A 24198-nucleotide genomic window follows, 5' to 3' on the forward strand; every position below is an offset into this window, starting at 1 on the left:
CATCCTCTAACTGTTTATTATCATCCATACCATTACCAATGACAGAACTTTACGGAACTAACACGTTAGTAAATTTTGATTGAAGCAAACGCTTTAAAACCAAAGCTGGGTCTTTGTAGTAATCATAATCGTCATCCATTTCGACATATGGAGAAGACATACATCAAACCGGGGAGATATCTCTTATACACAAATGACGCAAGTGTTTTTTTGCCAAGTCATTTCTCAACCCAAATGCCAATTTCGCGTGCTTTATAGTGTTTAGAATCCAAACTCAAGAATTCATAAATGGGTTGCTAAACTATTGTTTTTCTTTTTTGTGGTTTTCATAACTTTCTTTAAAAAAGATTCACCTGCATTGAGATTAAATTATTTTCGTTAGTTCAAAGATTACGATTAAATCACTCCATATCTCAAAATATTTTATATTTAAACGTTTTTCTAAATTAAATTTGATTTTTATTTATTATTTTATGCTTATACATTAATGATTTTTAACATAATTAAATGAATTTTATATGCATTAATAGTTGGACACATGTTAATCTTTTATTTGCTCTCAAATATGAAGTGTAAAAGAGATCTCCCTTCATCTTTTATACTAGGTCCGGACCCGCACATACGTGCGGGCTTTTATATTTTAAAATATGCGGGTTGAATATTTGTTGTATAACATATAGTAAAAACGGGTTTAACATATAGTGTTGTATAACGTATGTACGGGTTTTTTTGTTTGATTGGCTAAAAAGATTGGAAAGAATAATTAGTAAGAATTATATAATTTTGATTGGTGAATGATTGGATATCTTGGTTTGGTTTTGTTGAATTATTGAGAAAGTTGCAAAATTGGTTGTAATATTTGTGAAACCAAATTATTATTTTGATTTATATTGTATATTTTTATTTCTTAAACTATAAAATGATTTGTTTGGTGAAATAAAATTATTGTGTTGCATAAGAGATGTTGTAAATAAATATGTGTTTTTGTTGTATGTAAATATGTGAATTTTATATAAAAAAAAACATTTTGGTATCAGATAATAAAATAGATAGAGTAATTTTTGAAATATAAATGTTTTTTCAATTTTCCAATGTTTAAAATAAATTTCCTAAAGGAATTTGTTTTGTGTTAAATTGGTTTTAAATTTTGAATTTATGTATAAATATTTTATGTAATTTGTGTTTGTAATTTGATATATCTATAATTAAGTTTTATGTTTGGGCCACATAAAAATCTATTGGCCCATTTTCGATTCCGTTAATACATCTGTGATCCAATAAAAAGCTATAGACCTGTCAATTGGGCCTAAATATTTCGCTGATCCATTTGATATATCGCTGTTTTTTTTTTTTTTTTTTTTTTTTGGACAAATAATTCTCAACCCAACAATCATTGTCGGTGAGATGAAAAGAGATGAAACAACAAACCCAGAAAAATTTCATGCTAATCTTCGATCTGAAAATAGAAAACGTAATACTGCTTAGATCGAGCTTTATCGTTGCTTTTATCAAGTTTCTACCACTGATTCCGAATTATAGAAACAGGTAAGCTTTTGATTGATTCAATTTTAGAGAACTTTTTATTTTTTCCAATTCGTCGATTTGATTTCCAGTTTGTGCAATTCTCTGTTTGAATAGATTCATTGGGAGATGACTGTGAAGAACCCAAGCTTCTGAGTAAGTTTAAAACCCAATAAATTTTACAAAGTAATTTTACTGTATTTTTGGAATTTAACAAAGTAATTAAATCTATCTACATAAATCTTCAGAGCCATGATTGTAAAGATTTCAAAATTGGTTTGTATATAGATTTGAACAATCGATTTTGTTTCCTGAAATATATTAACATCATGTCGTTCTTAAATTGATTTCAGATAATAACATAGATGATGATGTTGCCAAAAGAAGATGATTTAGAAAGATAAGTTGTTCATACGATTATTACTATTGCATAGGATCAAGATATGTGTAATGACATAGATTAGAAAGATTATATTTCATAAGTAATAATATGATGAGAATCATATATTTAAAAGCTAACTATTGTTACTATATGCGCAGATTAAGGAAAGAAATCATGCAATCAAGATTGACTGATGATTTAGGATCTTAAACCAATTACATAAGGTATATTCTCGAAACATTATGATACGAAAATTTATATCAATGGCAATGCTAACTAATTATATACAATATATAATAGTTAGATATATAGCTTAGCTTAACATTTATGATTACAATATAGTTGTTAGAAAACAACTCTTAAATTTAGGTTGGCTGCTACTAAAACTTAATATGGAAATAGAGTAAAATAGAGATTAAATGCAAAAGAAACAAATAGAGTAGACATTAGTTCAAGTCGATTACAAAAGGAGTTTTTCATACCAAAAGGAAATTTTTAAAAAGACAGAGTTAATCTCTGTAGAACAGAGTTCATCCCCTCTGAAAATTTAAAAAAAAAAACAACATAAACTAAGAGAAACTGAAGTAACCTTGCAAATCCAATCACTCCTTCCTTCACATGTTAGTTCTCATCAACCATCTCCATCATCACATCCTCTTCGTCACTTGATCCATCGTCGAATGATCGCCTGCAAAAAAACATATGCTTTATGTTTACCTAGGCTATGAATCTCAACCAAAATATAAGCCAATTATAAGAGAATTTTCAACTTACAGATAACTTGGAATGTCAAGTTCATAAAAGATTGGATCAATGTATAGACGTGAACAGCCATATTCACTCATTAAAACATTGTTTCCTATAGGAAAAAAAAAAGATTCAGTCAATGTAACTAATAAAATTGTAAAGTCAGTTCATAAAACTATAATAAGAACCAACCACAGTAAGAAGTTATTCTCCAGAAACGCAATACTGCAACAATCTTATCATAGTTGTAGTTTATTCCGCTTATTTTCTGAGACCAAGTGTTCACAAAGAACTCACACCACTTTCCCACAGCTACGCATTTTATTGTCTCCCCCCTAGATTAAAAGTTTAATTTCCAAACAAAAAGAACAGTCAATCCAATTTCTTAAAGTAATTTAAGAACAACCATTGAAATTCTGTCATAGAGGGTAAACTAAACTTACACATTATTTTTAATTTTGAAGCAGACATAGCGAGATTCATAGTCTGTTTCTCCTCTGCGACACACATATGGAAACCTTCCTATGGTGGAAACAGCAGAGATAACTCCCATAGCATCTAAGTAAAAATTAAAGGAAAATGGTCATATAAGTCTTCATATATAATAAATCTTGGTATAAAACATTTAATTTCACAAATTATTACCAAAGACAGAGTTTTTATCATCTTCATGAGCATTTCTGACAGTATCAGGCCAAACAAAGTTCCAGTAATTGTTCCAAGACTTAGATCTAACAGGCCACATGGTAGTTCCACTCAAAAACTTAACCTGAAGTGGCATAGTTGAATATCTGACTTGGTTTTTAGGTATGATGACTTGAAAGTCAGTCATGTAGTACCAAACGTCTTGTTTGAGTCCTCGCTGAAAGTTCCAGAGGTAGTAACCTTGTGGAATTGTTGCGTCCATTAAATTCCCCTATACAAAGGAAACAAACAAATTAGATAAGTAGTTTTTCAACCCTAGAACATGATTATGATTTTAAAAAGGTGTAAAACAGAACAATAGAATTAGAAACAAACCTTCTCATCTGCGAGAATCATTGTAGTTAGATCACCATTGAAAGGAGGATTATGATGCCAGATACTCATTATCTTAACACAAACCCTCCACTTTGTGGAATGTCTTCGCAAATCGGAGAGAAGGTGCATTTTCTCCATAGTTTCTAAAAGATTTTGTTTTGCTTTCAACTGGGAAGATATCTCTGTAAATCTAAAATCTCTCAACGCATATATATAGATATAGATATATTGGTTAAGAGACGCAAAGGATTAAAATAAAAAGAAAAGGAAACTGAATCGTTAATAGAATATATAAAATATAAAAATTTGAAAAGACTGATGCAAATCATTGCTAATTATTACAAAAGGATACAGTTTACATTTTTCAAGATACACCCAACGATTTAGATTTGCCTAGATTGTATAAACCGTCAAATATGGAAGTTTCTTTAGGTTTTGTTATTCATGATAGATTTTTTATATAATAGATTATATATAAGTAAAATATATAAGTAAATATGTACTTAAATAATAGTATCGATTTTTTGTAACAGGATCTAGATTTGCCTAGATTGTATAAACCGTCAAATATGGAAGTTTCTTTAGTTTTTGTTATTCATGATAGATTTTTTATATAATAGATTATATATAAGTAAAATCTATAAGTAAATATGTACTTAAATAATAGTATCGATTTTTTGTAACAGGATCTAGTTTTTGCTATTTGTTAGTTACAATTATAATGGTACTGATGCTAGATAATTCTATGTTTACAGACCAGGCAACATCTTTAAAGAAGGCAAATGTGAAAGCAATGATAAAGCCAGTCCAGCTTCTGAAAGCACTGATAAAGGTTAGTGAAGTCTAAATGATTCAAGAAGTATTTAGATCCAGAATTAAATATGAAGTTGTCGTGATGTGTTAATTGTTTTTCGAAAATGATTTTACTATATTCTCTGTTGACATGTATGTTAAATTCTGCAATTGGTTGATAAGATATTAAAGTAATACTACTTGTTTATATGAATTAACAGAATATTTAGATTCTGTATATGTTTTTTGAATTAGTAAACTTTTAATAGTTTACCTTTTTGTACTTAATATGATTTAAATGTAAATGAAAAATTATTTAAAACAAAGTTATGCTGATATTAATAATCAAAATTTCTGAATCTATATTATTAAAAGAGAATTGAGAGAATAACAGACCAAGTTTGGTAAAATAATCTCTTCAATGGAAGTCGTAGATTGAAGAGATTACTACCAAATTTCCATTTCCATACCAGCTTCTACCTGTTTAGACAACCAATAAGAAATTAGTAAAGTGTAACAGGTGAAAATAATAATCAGTTTTTATTGATTGTTACCTCTTAAACCAAATGTCTTTTGCAATGTGTAACCTTATAGGTTCTGAAAGACTTCCTTAAACACCACATTCAACGTTTCCTTGTGCGGCTTTCCTTCTTTGTCCACTATGAGTATCTTCAGTCCTTTTTTTGAAGTTACCCTTGAGATAGCTACATAGAGTTGGCCATGAGAAAAGCATGGCCTTGGTAGATAGATGCCAACCTTATTCAACGATTGTCCCTGGCTTTTATTAATGGTCATAGCAAAAGCAACTGCTATTGGAAGTTGTCTTCGACGCATTTTAAACGGAAGTTTAGTATCAGATGGAGATATCAATATCCTGGGAAGGAGGACTTTATCTCCGACTCTATCACCTGTAATAATGACAGCCTCAATGACTTTATCACCCATTTGTGTTATTTGCAGTCTAGTGCCATTCATTAGGCCTCCTCTTGGATCTAAATTTCGTAGTAACATCACAGGACAACCAACTTTCAACCTTATACCATGATTTGGCAATCCAGATATCTTTAGACCGTTCAAAAACTCTGATGTCAACACGGGATTATTTGTACCTCCAATATCAGAAGGATCAACAGAATCTGAACTTAGGTATAGTTGTTCATCACCTACAAATAATTTAAAATGTCTTTATAATACATCATATCTCAATGAAATGCCTAAAATATTAAGAGTAGTGGAGACTAACCTTCGAGTTGATCAAGCATATAATCGTTGACAATACCCACATCTTCATTGGTAGGACATAAAATAGCCCTTTGTTGGAAAAATACAGGATCGGTTTCATCCTTCAATAACTTAGGATCTCCATAAACTTCCCTGCTTATTGCCTCAATTGGATTATCAGCGTTTGTGATCAAAAACTCTTTTGGAATTTCTATCATCACTTCTCCATCATTAGGCTGTGCTATCTTACCATCACCAACTGCTAGAATCCACTCTGAAAATTCTTTTATATCCTTAGCCTCAATTGGACTCAAATCCTTTGAAAGTAGCCTCATATTTTTCGTGAGTTTCAGAACTTTGCAATGATTCCAAAGATAAGAAGCATTAAGTGCAGCCATACAAATTTCTGCTCTCGAAGCACCATGTATCACAGGTAGTACTTGTCTGAAATCTCCACCAAAAACAACTACTTTGCCACCAAACGGTTTGTTTCCACCACCTTTAATAATGTCTTTGAAACTCCTATCCATAGATTCAAAACAATGCTTACTCATCATTGGAGCTTCATCCCAAATTATCAAAGACGCTTCTTCTATTAATTCTGCCTGATTTGAACCTTTCTCAATATTACATACAGTGAAGTCGTCTGGATTTATTGGAATACCAAACCGAGAGTGCGCTGTTCTCCCACCAGGTAACAATAGAGAAGCAATGCCGCTGGAAGCCACATTTAGCACAATAGAACCTCTAGATCTTACAGAAGCTGAGAGTGTCGTATATATAAAAGTTTTACCAGTTCCACCAAAGCCATAGACAAAGAAGACACCTCCCTTGTCATTATCAACAGCATCGATGATCTCTAAATAAACACTCTTCTGCTCATCTGTCATTTTCTGCAACGATTCTTCAAGTTTTTCCTTCTGTTCATTGCGATCGTAGCTTTTTTCATCAAGTATCAACACATTACTATCATCAATTTCCTCATCAGGTAACTGTGGCATTGTTCTGAAAGCTGTTAGAGATGTTGCATTGCTTCGTAAGATGCTGTTGATTTCTTTTAAAGCCAACATCTGTTTTTGCTCGTCCGTAAGTGTTAGTTCTGTGTCCCAAAAATATGTAAAAAAACAGTGTTATTTGTAAGACAGAATAATCATGACAAAAACTACTTAAAATTGCAAAGTAACAACTCTTTAAACCAACCAAAGAGACTAAATTATTTGATCAAAAATTACCTGGTCTTTTAAAGTACTCTCTCCTTTTTCTTTCGATGTCTTCTGATAGAAGTTCCCATGTTTTTTCCCAAACAACTTCTGGTTGAGATAAGCTGGTAGACTGGAGCATTACAACAAACATACAACGCAAGTAGTTTCCAGTAGCCCAAAAACTGGTTGTCTTTATTGTATCAATATACTCCTGGTCATCGTCAAGCAAACCCAGAGCATAACATGCCTCCTTGAACGATTTGTACACCACGCCATTCACTGTTTTGATGTCTTCGAAACTTTCAGGTCCAGTTTGATGATTTAGAAGCACTCTTAAATAATAACCTTCCTCATAAATAAGTGGGACATAATTAATCCTTCCGATTGTTTTCCCTGGTCGCTTCCTCATATTGAAAGTTCTTGTTTTACCATCCCAAGTATAATATTCCGGAATCTGAGTATATGTTAGATCTTTGGCTTTAGGACACCGCTTGTTCAATTCAAACCAAGCAAGAAACATCGAATTCTGTAATTCTGATTTTTTCAAAACTGTTTTCACCTCATCATCACCTTTAAAATATAATAGTTGTTTGCCTGGTAGATGGAAGGATAATCTTTGAACAGACGTTGACCTATAATGTATAGGATTTTTCAAGATTCTCCATCCAGCTTCACATGCTGATACATATCTGATACAATATCATAAAACATGTATTAGTTAGAAATGAGTTAAGCATCTAAACTATTTACCTAAATCCAAGTAGATTTTATACCTGCAATTAAAGAAGTCTTGTATTTCATTTTTACTTGTGCCCCCACTGTTTGAACTATCAGACTTCTCTGTAGTAGTTGTAGTCTTTGTAGACTTTTCATTAGGCTCAACAACTACTGAAACTCTGTCCATCCCTTTAGTGATATACTTGAATAAATACTTGATAGAACCAGTTTGGTTACACCACTCAACATTAATATGAGCTCTGTAGCGAAGCAGCAACTTCTTGTTATAGGGTATAACATATCCGTTGTCACACCTAAATCCACACTTCTCCACAAACAGCTTTGTCTTTCTTCTCCTGTACAAAGGGAAACCTTCTTTATCAACTTTAGTATGTTCTCTAAGTTTTTTTGGGAAAAACTTAGAACATTTCCCTTCAAGCATACATGGTGAATTCTGGTTGACGACGCCACATGGTCCATGAATCATCATGTCTTTTACGACCTCATAAAGTTCTGGTTCTTTATTCTTGTCAGGAATTTCCGCAGAAATGATTTTATCAATGTCTTCTGGTTTTGGAAACTTAGAACTTGGATGCATCCATATCAATATATGTGCATGAGGAAGACCTCTTTTCTGGAACTCAATTGTATACATTGCTGCGAGAACAACATGAGATAATAATATTAGTTAAAAGACATTTAAAAAAATAGCAGAAACAGATAATTAAATTGTAGATTGTTAACGCAACTATTAAAATAAATAACTTACATGAAACAGTCTTCCCCAATATATGTTTTTTCGTTAAATCATCCATTAGAGAATTCAGCTTCATTTTGAACATTCTGCTTATGATCTCTGGCCTATCATCGGAATTACAATTTCTCTCAGTACAGAATCTTACCAGCTCAGGCCATTTTGGATTGCATGTGAACGTAATGAATAGGTCAGGAAATCCATAATGATTACATGTAGACATTGCATCCATGTACATGTTCTTCATGTATCTTGGCCCACCAACAAAAGTAGCTGGTAGATAAAATGCTTTTCCTTCTTCATTCATATCTGTCTTTCCTGCTGTTGCCGCCTCTTTAACTGAATCATAGTTAGTAGCTCGTAAACTTGACTGATTCAGTTTAATATATTTGAGCCTATTAGCTTCAATGGTGGTATAAGCATCAACCAAGAACTGCTGGTACAACCGTTTTGACCTTAGCAGGATACTTTGTTCATTCTTTCTCTCTTGTATACGATACGCATACCATTGACGCAAACTTATGCAATCATTCTCCTCAGTTCCTTCGGGCTTCTTTTTCTTTTTACCATGGTTATTCCCTTTCTGAATACCTGTCCTATAACCATCTTCACCCTTTGGAAACAACAAAGGGTATTGTAGAGCAAGATAACATGGTTCTATTTCACTAATTCTTTGTAAATACCCAGATTTTTCTTCAATAATAATGTCACGACTTGGCATACCAATGTGAAAATCACCTGGAATCAGCGCTGCGACCTCTGAAGCTGTTGGCACTGCATATGTTCTTCCATCTTTGACACGGTCACTCACTATTTTCATGTGAAAGCTCTGTTCAGGATTGGTATTAAACCTATCACGAGCTTGTCTAAAATGAGCAACGTATGGATTAACTTCATTTAGCAGCTTTAGTATCGCCTCAATTATTTCTTTTCTCAACTCTGGCTTCTTCTTATATTTCCCAGCAGATTTTCCTTTGCTGAAATATTAATTTAGTTAGCAACGACACTAATACTTACAGAAAAAAAACACAAAGTCTGGATACTGTAATTGCTTGTTTTGAGTTATAGAATGTACCTTAAAATTCCTGCTCTGTTTTCAACTTCATTCTCTGTGTCAACTATATATAGCTGACTAAACTTAGGAAATTCACCTTCTCCAGGTTTCAAACTTCCCATCTGGTGGTAATTCTCTCCTTGTATCTGAAACATATTAGGACCCCTTCCCGCTGTAACAGAATTATCACACTTACCCCCAAGAGAAGTAAATGAAAAAATCATGTTATATGCTCGGATGTTCTCTCTAAAGTGTCTACTCATGTCATCATCATTGGTTAGCAAAGCAAATAACAGTTCTGGTTGATTATGGAGGAAAGGCAGTTTCACAGATCCTTGCAGACAACATTGAGTAAAAATTGGTTTACGAACTTTCTTATGTCTGTTGATGCGTTCGCCATACCACATAATAGCACCGCAGTAGGAACATGAGTAGACAGGATCTCCATGATCTAGATACTCTACAATAACAGAAAGACAGTTTAGCATAAGTAAAGTTTGTGTAAGAAAAGAATTAGAAATAAACCAATGATTTAGTACCTGTGTTTTTGTTCTTTCTGCTAGAAACATTAGGAGTTTTTCTTTCTCCAAAAGCTTTGGTCAAACTTTCATCTAACATTGATAAAAACTCATATCTTTGTTTGACTTCGATTGGGATATCTTCTATGGTTTCATAATCTTCAGATGTTTCTGAATCATTTTCAGCTGGACTACTACACTCGTAAACCTGTTCACGTGTTTCCTCCAAATCACCTATCATAGTTTTTTCCCCTGATTAGTGGATGCTTTATTAAGTTTAGAAAATATATCATAATGATTTTTACTTACTCATATTAATATATGTTTCTTCCTTTGAATTCAGGATCTCATCAGAGTCTTCTTCGATTGTTGTATCATAACTCTTGTGAGATGATTTCTTCTCCTTTGCCAAAGACTTTGGGAACCTCAGATTGATTCTTGAATTGGTAAGTATAACACCCTTAGCAGCTTCATGAAATAAACATTACTCCATAAGTGTTGATCTATTAATACTTTTTATGTAATAGTTTCATATTATTGATAGGAATGTATACCTTGTTTGCTATTAACAGATGGTGGACTCCACTTTTTCCCCTTTTTTTCTGGTGGCTTATGTGGATTAAGTGGAGTTTGGTGAACCTCGCTGTGAAGCTGTGATGTATTAATAATGTTCTGCACATCTTGAAAAGGTCTTCTCTGTGTCCTTGCTGTTTTTTTGGCTGATCTTACACTCGTATTATAAGTAATTGTACATGCAAATCCTATACATTATGGTTATTTATTAGTTAGCATCATATGTAGATGCTATATTGTTGGAATATAAATGTTTACATACCTTGTGTTTCCTTTTGTATGGCTGCAGAAGAAGAAGGACCAGTTACTGTCTGTAAGGCTTCAGAATCACACTGCTGGGCTGGTATGTTACCTATTCCAGATCTCAATCGATTAAAAATCCCTTTTACTTGAACATCACCCCTATCTTGTTGGTTCTGTAGATTTGGATTTATGTTTTCATCATGTAGCTGAGACCTAGAACGCTTTGTGTTAGGTGTCTGCATTACATTGTTATTTTCTTTTACTGTTTCATTTTTTCTTCTCTTCATTCTGAAAAACAAAATAGATTTGTGAGGAAAAATAATTCCAATTATGTCATTTGTCAATGAACATGTTATATGTTGAAAGAGATTAAAAGACTGACCTTATAGATGTTTCTTTGCTAATGAGGCGAGTAGCTGTAGATTAGGATTGAAGGTGTTAAATGGTTATGTAATGATTATAAAGATATCGTCTCAGCCTGATTTAGTGTGATAGCATTAAACTGAAAAGATTACAGAATATATTTTCTTTTTCATATTCATAATAAAATCTAATTGATTGATTCTTATTTTTAACATAGAATCTTGTATATTAATAGGTTAAATATGCCAGTTTGGTCGTTAAAACAGTTGTTATACTACAACAATGAACCCTTTTAAAACTGATTTATCTATACTGCTATACTATTCCAATTAGTTAACGATTTAGAATAGGAGATAGATTTTAATAGCTTAAGATCTTTAAAATATTTGCACATATGCCCTTTAAAATATTTGTACTTATATATCTCACATATTAATTAAGTTTGCCATTTATAGTATAGATATCGTCAGATTAGTAAAGATTCATCGCAGTCTCTCAATGTTTGTGACTAATATGTGTTTAGTTTTATCTGCAGTGTTAGCTACAGTAATGGGGCTTATATATGAAAATTCATCAGTACAAAGCACAGGTTAGTATATTTTCTCTTTCTGTTTTGTGATCTTTAGTTTTAGCATAAGTTAGTTTATATTTTGCAAAGAGTTTAGTATAAGGAGAAGCTTAGAGTTTATTGCTTGAATTCAAAATAACTGAGAATTAAATAGCACATAGCTAAAGGAAAAAACTAAATAAGTTTTGAAACTTGAACAAAAGAAAAAAATAGAAAACTAATTGCTACAGCCAAGCTCCCTACATTATTCCCAGCCAGCACAACTTAATTCTTGCCACCTTCAATCTCTTCCTTCTCAATGTCACCAAGAAGGGAAGAGACACATGCCTTTTTAGTAGTAGAACCCTGACCTTCAATGTCCTCAGAAACTGCATCCATACTACGCTTAGATGAAGGAGTGGATGATGTAGGATCTAAAGGGTCAGTGGTTTCACCACTATTGGTCAGAGCAAGTCCTTCCTGTAAGTAAGAAAATCAGGATAGTCAATATATAATAGATAATCTTTCATATAACAAAGTCATTAAATTATATAGTTATAAGTATCCATAATTTATTCCCTGACTTGAGTATAACTGATGGTACTCACTATTTAATTGAAACACGATCCAGCCCTTTAGTGATAAACTTGAATAACTTTTTGATAGATTGATTTTGGTTGCACCTACTAACATTACCTGATCAATAGAGAGGTCATTACGTTGGTCAGTCTGCTGGTCAGAATCTTCAATAGTATCTAGATTGTCAGATTCATTACCCAGCCAAACAGTTGAAACCTTGTAGGTATCATCAGTTTCATTGATGTTTTCCTTTCCAACAGTCACCAGAAACTGGAAAGTCTTTCCAACCAAATCTCTGATTGGCTGAGGCAAGTTTGTAGGATCCTGAATCTGTTATGATAGATTGAAAAAAGTATATAAGATATTTGAATAATATGGTCTATATACATAATAACAACAAATTTGTTTACCTCATCCCACTTCCCTTCCAGCAAATCCTCTGCAGACACACCGATTATCTCTTGTGCACTTTTATCAAAGATAAGACATTTAGTGTCTCCAGTGCTATCCATCACTCCAACGTTTAAAAGATACCTACATATCAAAGGAACAGGAAAGTAGATTAGGTACATAGTTACTATCTGACAAATGTAGATATATATTAGCAAATCTCAAAGTCTTACCTTGGTATCACCTTAGGAGTGTCTTCCTTACATGTTGGACACCAAAACATTTCTTTCTTGCCTTTCTTGACAATCTCATTTTCAACCTTTGGAATCTTATAGGCAGTTTTGCTACACTTGAGGCAACTAAAGAAATACCAAGAATAGTCTGTGTCGATATTCATTATGGTACAAATTATGTTGCACTTTCCAGTCTATTCCAAAAAAATAGATAATTAGTAGTATAGACAGAGAATTTAATAGTTGCTAGAAAAAATAATATTATCAAATACAAATACCTCAGAAAAACAAAAGAGTCCAGATATGGTTTTCCTTGGAAAACGATCATAGTAATCCTTTTTTCTCTGTTCTGCATTCACTTGTTTTGTCTTCGAGTCTTCGATAGTCAGTGGAATAACATCAGGTGGTAAACTATTTTTAAAAAATAAAAGAAAACGAAATCAACTTTAGATATTATAAAAAGGATTCACAGTTATCTATATTTGTAAAAGAAATGTGATGTTTAAACATATCTTACTTGGCCACAAACTCAAGAACAGCAGGGTAGGTAGCATTGATTTCCAATAGAGACATATCAAATGAATTTGAAACAGCTCTTTCACCTAAAAACAGCATGATATTAGTATTTTCACATATGTTCTGATTTCATTTCGATTTCAAAATCATGAATTATTCCCAGTAACAACATTCTATACCTTTAAATGAGTTGATCTTTGCAAGCCGAAGCAAGCAAATCACTCTCTCAGTCCCTGCATTTTGACATGCATTATACATTGCCTCAGCAAATCTCCCCCAAAGAGTGCATTTAAGCCTTTCATCACTACAATACAACAAAAATATTGAGAAAGTTTTAAGTTTAGATGTATGTAAGATTATATAGAAAAGGTAGATTCATGATTAAACTTACTTTGTGTCTCTGAGTTCACACTCAAGTCTCTTTGTGATCTTGTTGTTAACATCATGAATTTTCATTTCATTGAAACTAACTACCTGTCCAAGTACATCTGCAAAATAAGAGACTAATAAATTATATTTTCATGAAGAAGTTCCTATTATAATAGAAAAAGAAAATATACAATGGAAAGTAAGATAGATATAGTACCAATTAAGATGTTTTCACTCAATCCTGCTTCATTCAAAATATCTGGAAAGTTTGCCAGATCCACATAAATGTCATCAGAAACAGCAGGAGTGCGACTTATCACAGTTTTTTCCATCATGGACATCTTGAAACCATGTTTTGTGGCTCGATACTTTCCTGTTGATTTGGTTAGCGTAAAATGCTCGATAATACGCCATTCTCCAGAAACTATGAACCTTTGCAGTTTGCTCACTTGTGGCTTCTTAACAGTAGCATGAATCAAAGTACCCTGGCAACAGATAAAAAGAACTCATGTTAATCATCCATCAATATTGATGATTGATAAATGTTTAATATGTTGAAAATGATAGTTCTTATACTTACAGCTGTATCAGCAAGAACCATTTCAACTGTTTCCCCGGTGAATTGAGTGTATTGTGTCCACGAATGCACAATCTTAACTTGAATTTTCCAATGTGTTTTGAAGGGCTTAATGTCAGCAAGAGGGGTGAATGCTTGAACAGCTGCCATTTTCTTACAGAAATAGTGAAGTGGTAATGGTAAAGCTTTGAAAGGTGAGTTCTTTCTAATGCAGGTCCCTATATTTATAGTAATCGTATGGAGCCTTTAGTTTTATTAGGTTTTAGAGAATATAGGCCGTATAATATAATTTGGGATTAGGATCTTAAAGGTATATGCTTGATTTAGGGAGATTTATTTGCATATAATTTCCGATTTACTTGTTTGGTATATCAATATCGAACTGAATATGGATATTGAAGAGATTGTGTGATTTTTAATACCAACTAATAATGGAAATACAATTAGTTAGAATTCTATATCTTTCAATATAAAGAAATACAAATAATTGAGTTTTGCATTTAAAGAGATAATTTTTAAATTGGCATTGATAGTTTGTATTGATATGGAAAGATCTTTGCGAGATTTGTGTCTAATTATTAGTCAAATTAATTTAGAGAGTAGTATAATTATCTAATAAGTTACAATACTGTATCTTTCAATATATTATAGGGAGATATGGATTAATTAGCTTTGCATTTAATTCACCGTCTACACTATATATTTTTACATTGGCATTAATAGTTTGAGTTGATATGGTAAGATTTTTGCGAGATTTGAGTGCAATTAATCAAAAAATTAATTGCTAAATTATTCCCGATTTTAGAATAAGTAAAGAATATGCTTGATTTGTTATTATATGGAATATAAATAAATGCGTTTTATTTTAGGAAGTGTAAATTATGTGATTTGTTTGTTAAGGCAAAATATAGAGTAGTATATTTGATCCGGAAAAATAGTTATGGTAATGTTTGACTTGTGTGGCTAATGTTTTTATTTGCTTATATCTACTGCAGATTCCTAAAAAATCAAAAGGAGATTCATGATGGGCCTAAACATATTGTAAGCCCAACAGTCATCTCCCAATGACATAATCGGGTCAGCCATATTTAAAAAAACAGGATCCGGCTGTAGGATCCGGGATCCGCATCCCAACAGCGGGAATATTACAATTTTACCCCTCCGCATATTTTTTTATTTTGTCATCAAAACTTTAATTGTAATGGCATTCTCTTGTAATTATTTACAGATTGTAAGGTTATTTTTCAGGTAATCCTTCCCAATTAATAGTATAGATGAAAATTTTAATTGAATAATGGTATAAGAACTAATATTTGAGTTTGGAGGATGATTTTCTTATTATCTACTCCCTCTCTTTCAAAATATAATGTTTTACTAAAAGCTCACAATTTCAAATTCGATGGCCAATTTCATTAATTAATGAAATATATAAACACTCGGAAACTATGAGTTTCCTCTGAGTGATACTTACACTTTTTACATATACGTTTCACAATATAATTAACTTGTTCAGAATATATAATTGGACATTTATCAAAAAAAAAAAAAAAAAAACAGAGACCAAAGCAAGTTTAAATCATTACTCCGTCGTTGAGTGGATTTGAACCTGGGACTTTGTCCTTTCGGTCACAGAATGTTTCTAGTAAAACTAATAGCTCCGAGTTTTTGTTTTTGATTTTTGTATGCCAAAGAAAAAGAAAAACAGTTGCTTGAGAAATTTCAAATTCTTTTCAACTTGGAAAATAATAAATATTTATATCCAACAGATAATTTAATTACATTATCCAATAATTAAAAGAAGAAGAGAAAAAATCAACTCAGGAAAATGTATTTCCCGATTAATTAATCCTCGACTTCGCACACTTTGATAAACTCAGAAAATTACGACAGCGAAGTGAGTACACGTGGATGCTAGTGATGGGTGGGTATATCAAGAAGGGTACAAAGTCAAAATAGTCAACAAATAGGTTTCTTAATAATATAGGGCTAACTCAAGTAGCAGTTGCACTGTTTCTAACTCCAAGACCATTTTCAATCTCAGCCTTTCGATCGTTACAGTTACACGTGTTCACGGATCGGACGACTGTGATCGCTGCTGGTTCAGGAGATGTCAGTGTACCTAACTTCAGCATATCAATGCTCACTTCTGGCAATTTCGCGGCTTCGAGTTCTTTTTCAACCAAATCCGACGGCGTTTTGCAGTATTTGTAAACCACGTAAAGTATCATTTGAAGTGCACCGAGAACAAACCCAATCACGTTAGGGAACTGCGAAAATTGACAGACATATAAAAAGGAGAAATTAAAGATAATTTATTAGTGCTCAAAGCATATACCTACTTTTGTTTTTATATATGAACTTTACACTTTATAGATTTATATCAACATTTATATATACTATATTAATAGTTGCATAAAAATGAATATATATATATATATATATATATATATATATATATATATATATATAAAGTTCTTTAAACTAGTCTCAAACTAGTTTTTTTTTCCCTTATATATAAAGTTCTTTAAACTAGTCTCAAACTCCTAAAACTTGGGCACAGTATTATTTGTATATGTCTATAGAGGTTACGTGCAATATACAAATCTATGTAACATGTAGATAGAACTCTTTTGTAAAAGATGTAATCTTTTAAGGTTTTTCTTTTAAAAAATACAAAAAAGGGAGTATCTTTAGTGATTAGTGGGATATTTAAATGTAAAACGACAATAATACCGAACAAAAGGGTTTTGCTTTTGTGAATCCATATCTCTCTTTATCTATGATTAGCATCATAGGCTCAGGTAAAATAGGAACAAAAGCAACCACTTCATGCAAATAATGATAATGATTATGATAATGATGATGACTTACGGCAACATAGATATCCTTAAGAGCAAGACCATAAAGAAGCCATATAACCGCACTGATGGTAAGAGTCAAGGATAAGCTAAATGGCATGTACTCCACACTTTTCGTCTTTATCACCGTTCTCTGTATTTTTAGTACAAAATTAATTAGTCAAACTCATATTTTTCATATTTAGTTTATGTAATACTAGCTAGAGACTAAAAACTTACGATAATGCTAAGCGGCGCAGCGAAAACGCAGACAGAGAATCCGACACAGATTCCTCCAATGATCTTGGCACGTGTGGTTCCTTTGGCCAAGAATTGGCAGAGCAGGAGAATCAAACAGAATCCTCCAAAGTTCATTAGCAACAACAGCTTCACCGTGAGCATCTGCACCAAAATAATCATTAAATATCACACATAAAATAAATATCATATATATATGCACATATATGTTGGTAATGAAACATACTCGAGCTTTCTTGGATGCGAAGGCAACGAAGATGGAGATGTATATTATTTCAATGAAGCAACCAAAGCTATTGATGGTGACGAGAAGGAAGACATCTTTCTTCTGAGTAGCGTAGTAGAGCCAAAGCATCGCGCTGAAGAGCGCCACCACGTAGGGAATAGATTGAAATCCTTCTGTGGTTTTCTTCTTACAAATCCTGTAGAACGTTGGCCTGCATGCACATCCATATTGAATCAATATATATGTATCTCTTAGTTTAAAATTTCTCATTTGGTTATCATATGATCATCATAGTTCTTGCTAGTTATTATTAATAACATAAGCATGTGTTGACATATATTATGAAGAAACAAGAACAGAGTGAGGTGAAGATTAAAATACTTACACGGGAGAGAGGAAAACAGCAAAGGAAATGAGGTTTCCTGGAAATTACACGATAAAAATGAAAGTAGTGTTATTAATAAGTATATTTATATACCGGTTAATTTTGATATCAAAGTCTGGATATAGGTCATGGTGAGAGATAGATGAACGTGAGAACTCATACCGAGCAAGCCGAAAACAAAGGCCCATGTGTTATGAGTGTCGAAGAGAGCCATTAATGTCGATCTTTGGTTCCGGGTTTAGGATTTTTTTCGAAGGGGGAAGAAGATTTCTTCGAAGTAAGAAAGATCTTTGTTGTAAGTGTTTTTCTGAAATCAAAAGCTAATGGCACGACCTTAATATTCAGGAGACTTCAAGTATATATAGAGGGGGAGGTCTTAAGAATGAACATGTGTGTGGGAAAGAAAATAAAGATAAATGTTTCGTGTGAGTCATAATAATTTTCAATCTTTTTAGAAAAGTAACAATATATATAATTTCTAAAAGTATTAGTCTATGTAGGTGTACTATACAGAAATAAAATGATCTTGGAAAATAATTCCAACACCAAAATAACTTTTTCATAAATAATGCATGTCGATTTCGGTTTAGGCCAATTCTTTCTTTTAAGGGCTCTATGTCTAGATTCTACCTATTTCACATATACCTATATATGTGAATACATTGCATATATTACAATATTAATTTCTATGTTCTATACTTTATATCCTCACTTGTCAAGAAAACGGGATTAAATTACGTTTCCAAGAAAATTAGACAATTAGTTCACGTGAAGTTGTACGCAAATATATTTGCCGTTTTCACTTTTAGCCACTTTTCTTTCTGAATTTACGTTTCTCAGTTTTAAGAAAAATATATTTTTGCTTACTTTTTTGCCGTTTCTTAATCATTAACATTTGTGATCTGTACGACTGTACTCTCAAGTTTAATAATTTGTAGATGTTTATTTCAATTTTCTTGAAATTACGTTTATTTCACTAAAATATATATTGAACTAATAATGTTCTGGTTTTGTCTTACTTTTTAAAGAGGAAAATAAACCGAGGGAAAGAGAAATAGACGGCTTAACTAATATTTGGATAAGATTTTTAGTTTTTAGCTCTCTTTTTTTTTTCTAATATATTTGGTTAGACTCAGATTAGATTATCTCTTAGATCAATGTAGTGAAAATTTCAGTGCTTGAATGTTAACTAAACTAAGGTATTTATTTAACAATTGGTCGATAAAGTAATTCTAGTATATCGGATGAAGTTTAAACTTCAAGATATATTTTATTTTGGCTAGATTATGGATGCGAGTTGTTTTGTTATATAGGCTCGCTCCAACATGAAATAGACAAAAATTAGTCATGGATGCACACAAGTAAGTGAAGGTTAGGACCTCAAATATGATTTGTTATTATTAGGGAATACAAATACTTTTTCAAAAAATTAGTTCAGTTGGCAAGTGTGCTATTAAATTAAAGAAGATGAGGGCTTTCGAACTCACCCACAATTTCTTTTCCCTGGAAATTTACTACTATCAATGGCTAAATTTATTTTATTTGGAACCATTACATTTTCAAATACGATTTTGATAGTAGGTTGAACCGTCTTTCGTAGTTTTATGTGTTACGTATTAAATTGTCTATACAAAAATAGTTAAATTTACTCGTTTTCAAGAGTAGATCAATGTTTATAATTAATATGATAATGAAGTAGGTGAAAATAAATAAAGTGATTGATTTTAATTAAACAATAAATTGGAAGAGCCAAACTCCAATAATTCATATTCCCTCCGTATTTGAATAAATGTCGTTCTAGCATTTTTTCTGTATTTTTAATTAGTTGTCATTTTAACAACTTTTGCATAAAATTTCCTAAATTATCCCCAATTAATTGATCATAATTAATCAGTCTAAATTACCAAAACTACATATACCAAAAATATAATTGTAAATAATCGTTTCTCATAAGGTTAGTTTTGTAATTCTGTGCCCTTTCTTAATTCACCCAAAAACAGTTGAAACGATATTTTTTCAAATACAGAGGGAGTAACTAATAGGACAAAATAACAATAGCATGAACTGCATTTGTAAAACTTTCATCTAGCACGGACTTTTATGGTTATTTGAACGCACCAGTTTAGGTTAATTAGTAACTTATTATGCTGTTTCACATGATTTTCATTTTTGAAAGAGTTCATTATTTTGGGTAGGATCTTATTTATAGTAAAAGTTATAAATGAAAAAGACATCGATCCAAATATATTTTTTCAAGTATATATATATAATGGCGAGATTGTTCACCATTTAGATAAATCTGTACTTATTTGGACAATGGACTAACCGTTTTTTTGGATACTCATAGTGAGGATTATATCTAAAATTAATATAATTAATTCAATATAAGTAATAATCAAGAGAAATGATAAGTAGAGATACATGGATGTTAATTAACTAAGTGTGAATAAAGATGTTTTGTGGGAAAAGAAGAAGAAGATATGTGGTTAAAAATATATATATCTTTTTTTAATAATATAATTCTTCATACTTAGTTAATTAACCACGAAAATAATAAAGAAATTTATATTTACACATGTTTAGATATGAAGATCTCCTATGATTACAGTTTTGAAGATATCATCTATTTTTAACCACATATCTACTTCTTCTTCTTCTTCTTTTTTTCCTATTTAATTGTAAAACACCACATGATAAATACTTAACCTTTTCTTTTAGTGTTAAAGTATCGTTAGTATGTTGCGATTAAAACTATTTGTATGTAAAGTTCAGAGCCGACTTGCTCTGATACCAAATAAAGTTCAGTGCCGACTTGCTCTGATACCAAATCAAGTTGAGATCTTCTTACCTTGACTTCTCTGATGCCCAATTCAAATCAGGATCACCTTACCCTGACTTAGTCGCTGACTGATTCAGAAAGTAGTTCAGCAACACAAGAACAAGAGATTAAAGAACAACCTTTCTTTATTGATTTAGAAACTTCACAAAACTAAATCTCTCTTAGGTCTTTTGGAACAACTCTCCAAAGCCTTATCTCTTGGGTCTTATGGAACAACTCTCCATAAGCCTCTTCTTCTCTCTTTAGGTCTTATGGAACTACTCTCCATAAACCTCTTCTTCTCTCTTTAGGTCTTATGGAACAACTCTCCATAAACCTCATCTTCTCTCTTTAGGATTTGAGGTCCTTGATCTTCACTTTGGGTTTCTTCCCCAACACGTTCTTCATACTCTAGTAACCTCCCAACAATATCTTCAAACCCTATCTGCTTTAGGTCAAGAACTTGCTCCAGGGATGCTACAATATGAATGAACTTGGTTCGTGGTTGTGGATTCTCGCCTGCCATACTTGCTTACGAGTCACGTACCACTGGTCTTGTCTAGAGTCTTCAAACTAAGCTCTGACACACCACAAATCTTGTCCAGAGTCTTCAAACTAAGTTCTGAACTTGTACAGAGTCTTCAAACTAAGCTCTGCCATACCACAGGTCTCGTCCAGAGTCTTCAAACCAGAAGCTCTGATACCAAATAAAGTTCAGAGCCGACTTGCTCTGATACCAAATAAAGAATCAAAAACTCAAAGTTTGTATAAAGAATCCTTCCTTTATTAATGTTTAGAAAATCTTCTCAAAACTAAACACAAGCTTTCTCTTCGCTCTCTTATGATCATACATCCTTCTTATGATCTCTAATTATATAGTTATGAATTTCCTATTCTAATTTCCTTTTTAGATTAGGATTACAACTTTTTCCTTTTCCTAATTAGATTCCTATTTCCTTTAAGAATATCTTCTAGAATCTTCATGAAGCTTACCCAACAGTATGTCTATGTTAACTAGCTGCAGTGACCAATGAAACCCAAGCTTGGAACTGTTTTTATGTTTTGCTCCTCCAAATAATCAGTTGAGCTAGAATTTGGATGCAATCACCACACATGTCGCCAGAAACACTCGAAATCATGAATCGTCTCTAATACAAACGAAGCTTCATTTGATCTTGTTTATGAATTTACCGTTATATGTCTTCCACCTCCAATATTTTATCTAATATAAAAATGTCGAACATGCGGCTTGAGATAAGCCCAAACAAAACCAATAGATATCATTGGATCTTGTTGTTGGTAAAACTCGTATGTTGTTAATTAGGGGTTTTGTCTTTCTTCTTATTGCAATAATGGTTTGGGAGTGAGACTAATCCTATATAAAAAAGAAATAATTAAAGAAGGTGAGAAGAGTAAGTTCAGAAGCTCATGAAATTTTTTTTTTTTTTTTTTTTTTTGATAAAGGGTTTTCAAATTAAAGCATAAGAAGAGAGATTGTACACAAGCCATATTGGACTCAATAGTTAGTAGTAAAACTTGTACAAACCACAATTAGCATTGCACTAAAAGAAATAAACATAATTAAGAGGGATTAACCCGGGTTGAACAAAGCGTTTTCTCCTCCAAATTGATCAAGGTATTCTCTTTAATTTGACCTTAGATTGATTTAAAGCATTTATTTATTAGCATAATTATATATATGTGATATGTTTACGTAATTACTTGTTGTTATAAAAAGGTTTACATAATGGCTTTTTGTGATTTGATCGTTTTGTCGAAATAGTTTTGTCGAAAATTCGTCGGAAACAATAAGTTCTAACTTCCAACAAATTTCCGACATAATGGATTCGTTGGTATACTCTAATCGGAAAACGAGTTTCGCCGGAAATTTGATTTCATGAGACGACGACCGGCTACTCGTTAGTTTTTTTTTTTTTTTTTTTTTGATAAACGACCACTTGTTAGTTACATAACATTCGATATAGTTTTAGAATCCACTTCCTTTTTTTTTTACTGTTAAAGATTTAAAACCTATACACAAATATCTAATCGATGAGATCAACTATCGTCGTGAAGACAGAAAACAATGATTTTCCCGGATCCCAGTCCTAATTAATTTGCAATTAATAAATTGATCATACAATCTTTCTGGCCACTACAAGCTTTTCTAAACAATTATTGACAATAGTTTCTCATGAATGCGCCTAAGTATGTTTCCCTTTATATAGAGCATACATTTATCACTGATAATAAAGAAAGAACTCGAAATATATCATATTTGGATACACCCAGACGAAAATGAAAGGTTGTACGTTACAAATATATACATATATCACTTCAAAGCCTATTGAAAATGAAATGATTATCTATACACGTGGTGTAATCAATCTTGCTACGTAGGCTGAAGAATTCGAATGGCAGAAGATAATCGTAGAAAGAGATTAAGATAAAATAAATAGTGAAGAAAATAGAAAAATAAGAGGTGAGCAAACAACAAAGCAAAGACGAACTAAAATGTGGGTCTTGTTCTTCTAATGTACCAAGTTGCTCTCATTCTTTTCTATATCCAATCATCTTCTCTCTATGATTTTTTCTTCCTTTCTCATTTGTTTTTTGGTTAAAGGTTTTTTTCTTCTTCTGTTTCTTCTTTTATCTTTCCTTTTCTCCCTAATATAAATGTGATAAAATATATATATCAACTTGCGTTCTGGAAGATTGATATATATATGTGTGTATATATATACATAACCAATATTCCTATATTAATTAAGTTTGATTGTTCGATAGGTAAAATATATTGCATTTACGTACGTTCATATATACTATTCTGTTTAATAAAATATAAATATTCTTATAGACTTTAAAGACAAAATGTGCAAATGAAAAAAGTTTTTTTTTTTTCGGTTTTTATATTATGTTTTCAATTAGTAGATACTTTTTAGTTACTAATTATATTATTAAACATCTGAATCTATGTCTAAATTTTGACCACCAAAAATTTCTAAATTCTTATAGACATTTTTGTAAACCCCTCATCACTCTGACTTTGTCATCAAATAAAAATCTCAATATCTTAGTAGTTAGTACGGAAATGCATCGATCCTAAAATCTGCATTTTATTGGCCAAGGCAATAATATGCTTTTTTTTTTTAGTAGAATCATTTTCTTTTGTATCAAAAAATTGGATTCATTTTCTTTCACAATCCAGCAGACCAGCACCTTTAAAGATTTTACAGTTTTTAAAACAACAGTTATTTACGTTCACATCAACATTTAGTTGTCGACAATAGATTATATATAACCATATTATTATTAATTTTTTAATCTGACCAATGAATGATGCAAAAAAAAAAAAG

The 24198-nt window shown here is 31.8% G+C and overlaps 3 protein-coding genes and 1 long non-coding RNA gene across 6 annotated transcripts; all 4 read right to left on the reverse strand.

Annotated features, from left to right (window-relative positions):
• Nucleotides 1-2534: 2534 nt before the first annotated feature.
• On the reverse strand, nucleotides 2535-2863 carry LOC110228476. Its single transcript, XR_002332032.1, has 3 exons — nucleotides 2843-2863; nucleotides 2678-2762; nucleotides 2535-2591 (listed from the first exon to the last, which is right to left on the reverse strand). It is a non-coding gene; the product is annotated as an uncharacterized LOC110228476 (long non-coding RNA).
• Nucleotides 2864-5635: 2772 nt separating this feature from the next.
• On the reverse strand, nucleotides 5636-6634 carry LOC110228469 (ATP-dependent DNA helicase PIF2-like). The gene has a single exon (XM_021026075.1). It carries the CDS (start codon nucleotides 6571-6573, stop codon nucleotides 5701-5703), a length of 873 nt encoding a protein of 290 aa, XP_020881734.1. The 5' UTR covers nucleotides 6574-6634; the 3' UTR covers nucleotides 5636-5700.
• A 5156-nt stretch (nucleotides 6635-11790) lies between these two features.
• Nucleotides 11791-14418, reverse strand: LOC9313495. 3 transcript variants are annotated; one of them, XR_002332028.1, is made up of 8 exons: nucleotides 14322-14418; nucleotides 13764-14226; nucleotides 13552-13676; nucleotides 13374-13458; nucleotides 13135-13267; nucleotides 12857-13050; nucleotides 12351-12767; nucleotides 11791-12134 (listed from the first exon to the last, which is right to left on the reverse strand). XR_002332028.1 is itself a non-coding variant. In XM_021026074.1 (7 exons), the coding sequence occupies exons 2-7, from the start codon at nucleotides 13826-13828 to the stop codon at nucleotides 12494-12496; spliced, it is 876 nt and encodes a 291-aa protein (XP_020881733.1). In that variant the 5' UTR covers nucleotides 13829-14226; nucleotides 14322-14418; the 3' UTR covers nucleotides 12149-12493. The 3 variants fall into 3 exon arrangements, 1 of the variants encoding a protein (XP_020881733.1); XR_002332029.1 differs by lacking the exon at nucleotides 14322-14418 and having other exon boundaries at nucleotides 13764-14307; XM_021026074.1 differs by lacking the exon at nucleotides 11791-12134 and having other exon boundaries at nucleotides 12149-12767.
• A 1609-nt stretch (nucleotides 14419-16027) lies between these two features.
• On the reverse strand, nucleotides 16028-18421 carry LOC9313496 (bidirectional sugar transporter SWEET12). The gene is made up of 6 exons (XM_021026015.1): nucleotides 18187-18421; nucleotides 18025-18061; nucleotides 17640-17850; nucleotides 17396-17557; nucleotides 17190-17309; nucleotides 16028-16585 (listed from the first exon to the last, which is right to left on the reverse strand). Exons 1-6 carry the CDS (start codon nucleotides 18236-18238, stop codon nucleotides 16310-16312), a joined length of 858 nt encoding a protein of 285 aa, XP_020881674.1. The 5' UTR covers nucleotides 18239-18421; the 3' UTR covers nucleotides 16028-16309.
• Nucleotides 18422-24198: the final 5777 nt, after the last annotated feature.

The sequence above is a fragment of the Arabidopsis lyrata genome (genome assembly GCF_000004255.2).
Source record: "Arabidopsis lyrata subsp. lyrata unplaced genomic scaffold ARALYscaffold_5, whole genome shotgun sequence".
Classification (NCBI taxonomy): Eukaryota; Viridiplantae; Streptophyta; class Magnoliopsida; order Brassicales; family Brassicaceae; genus Arabidopsis; species Arabidopsis lyrata.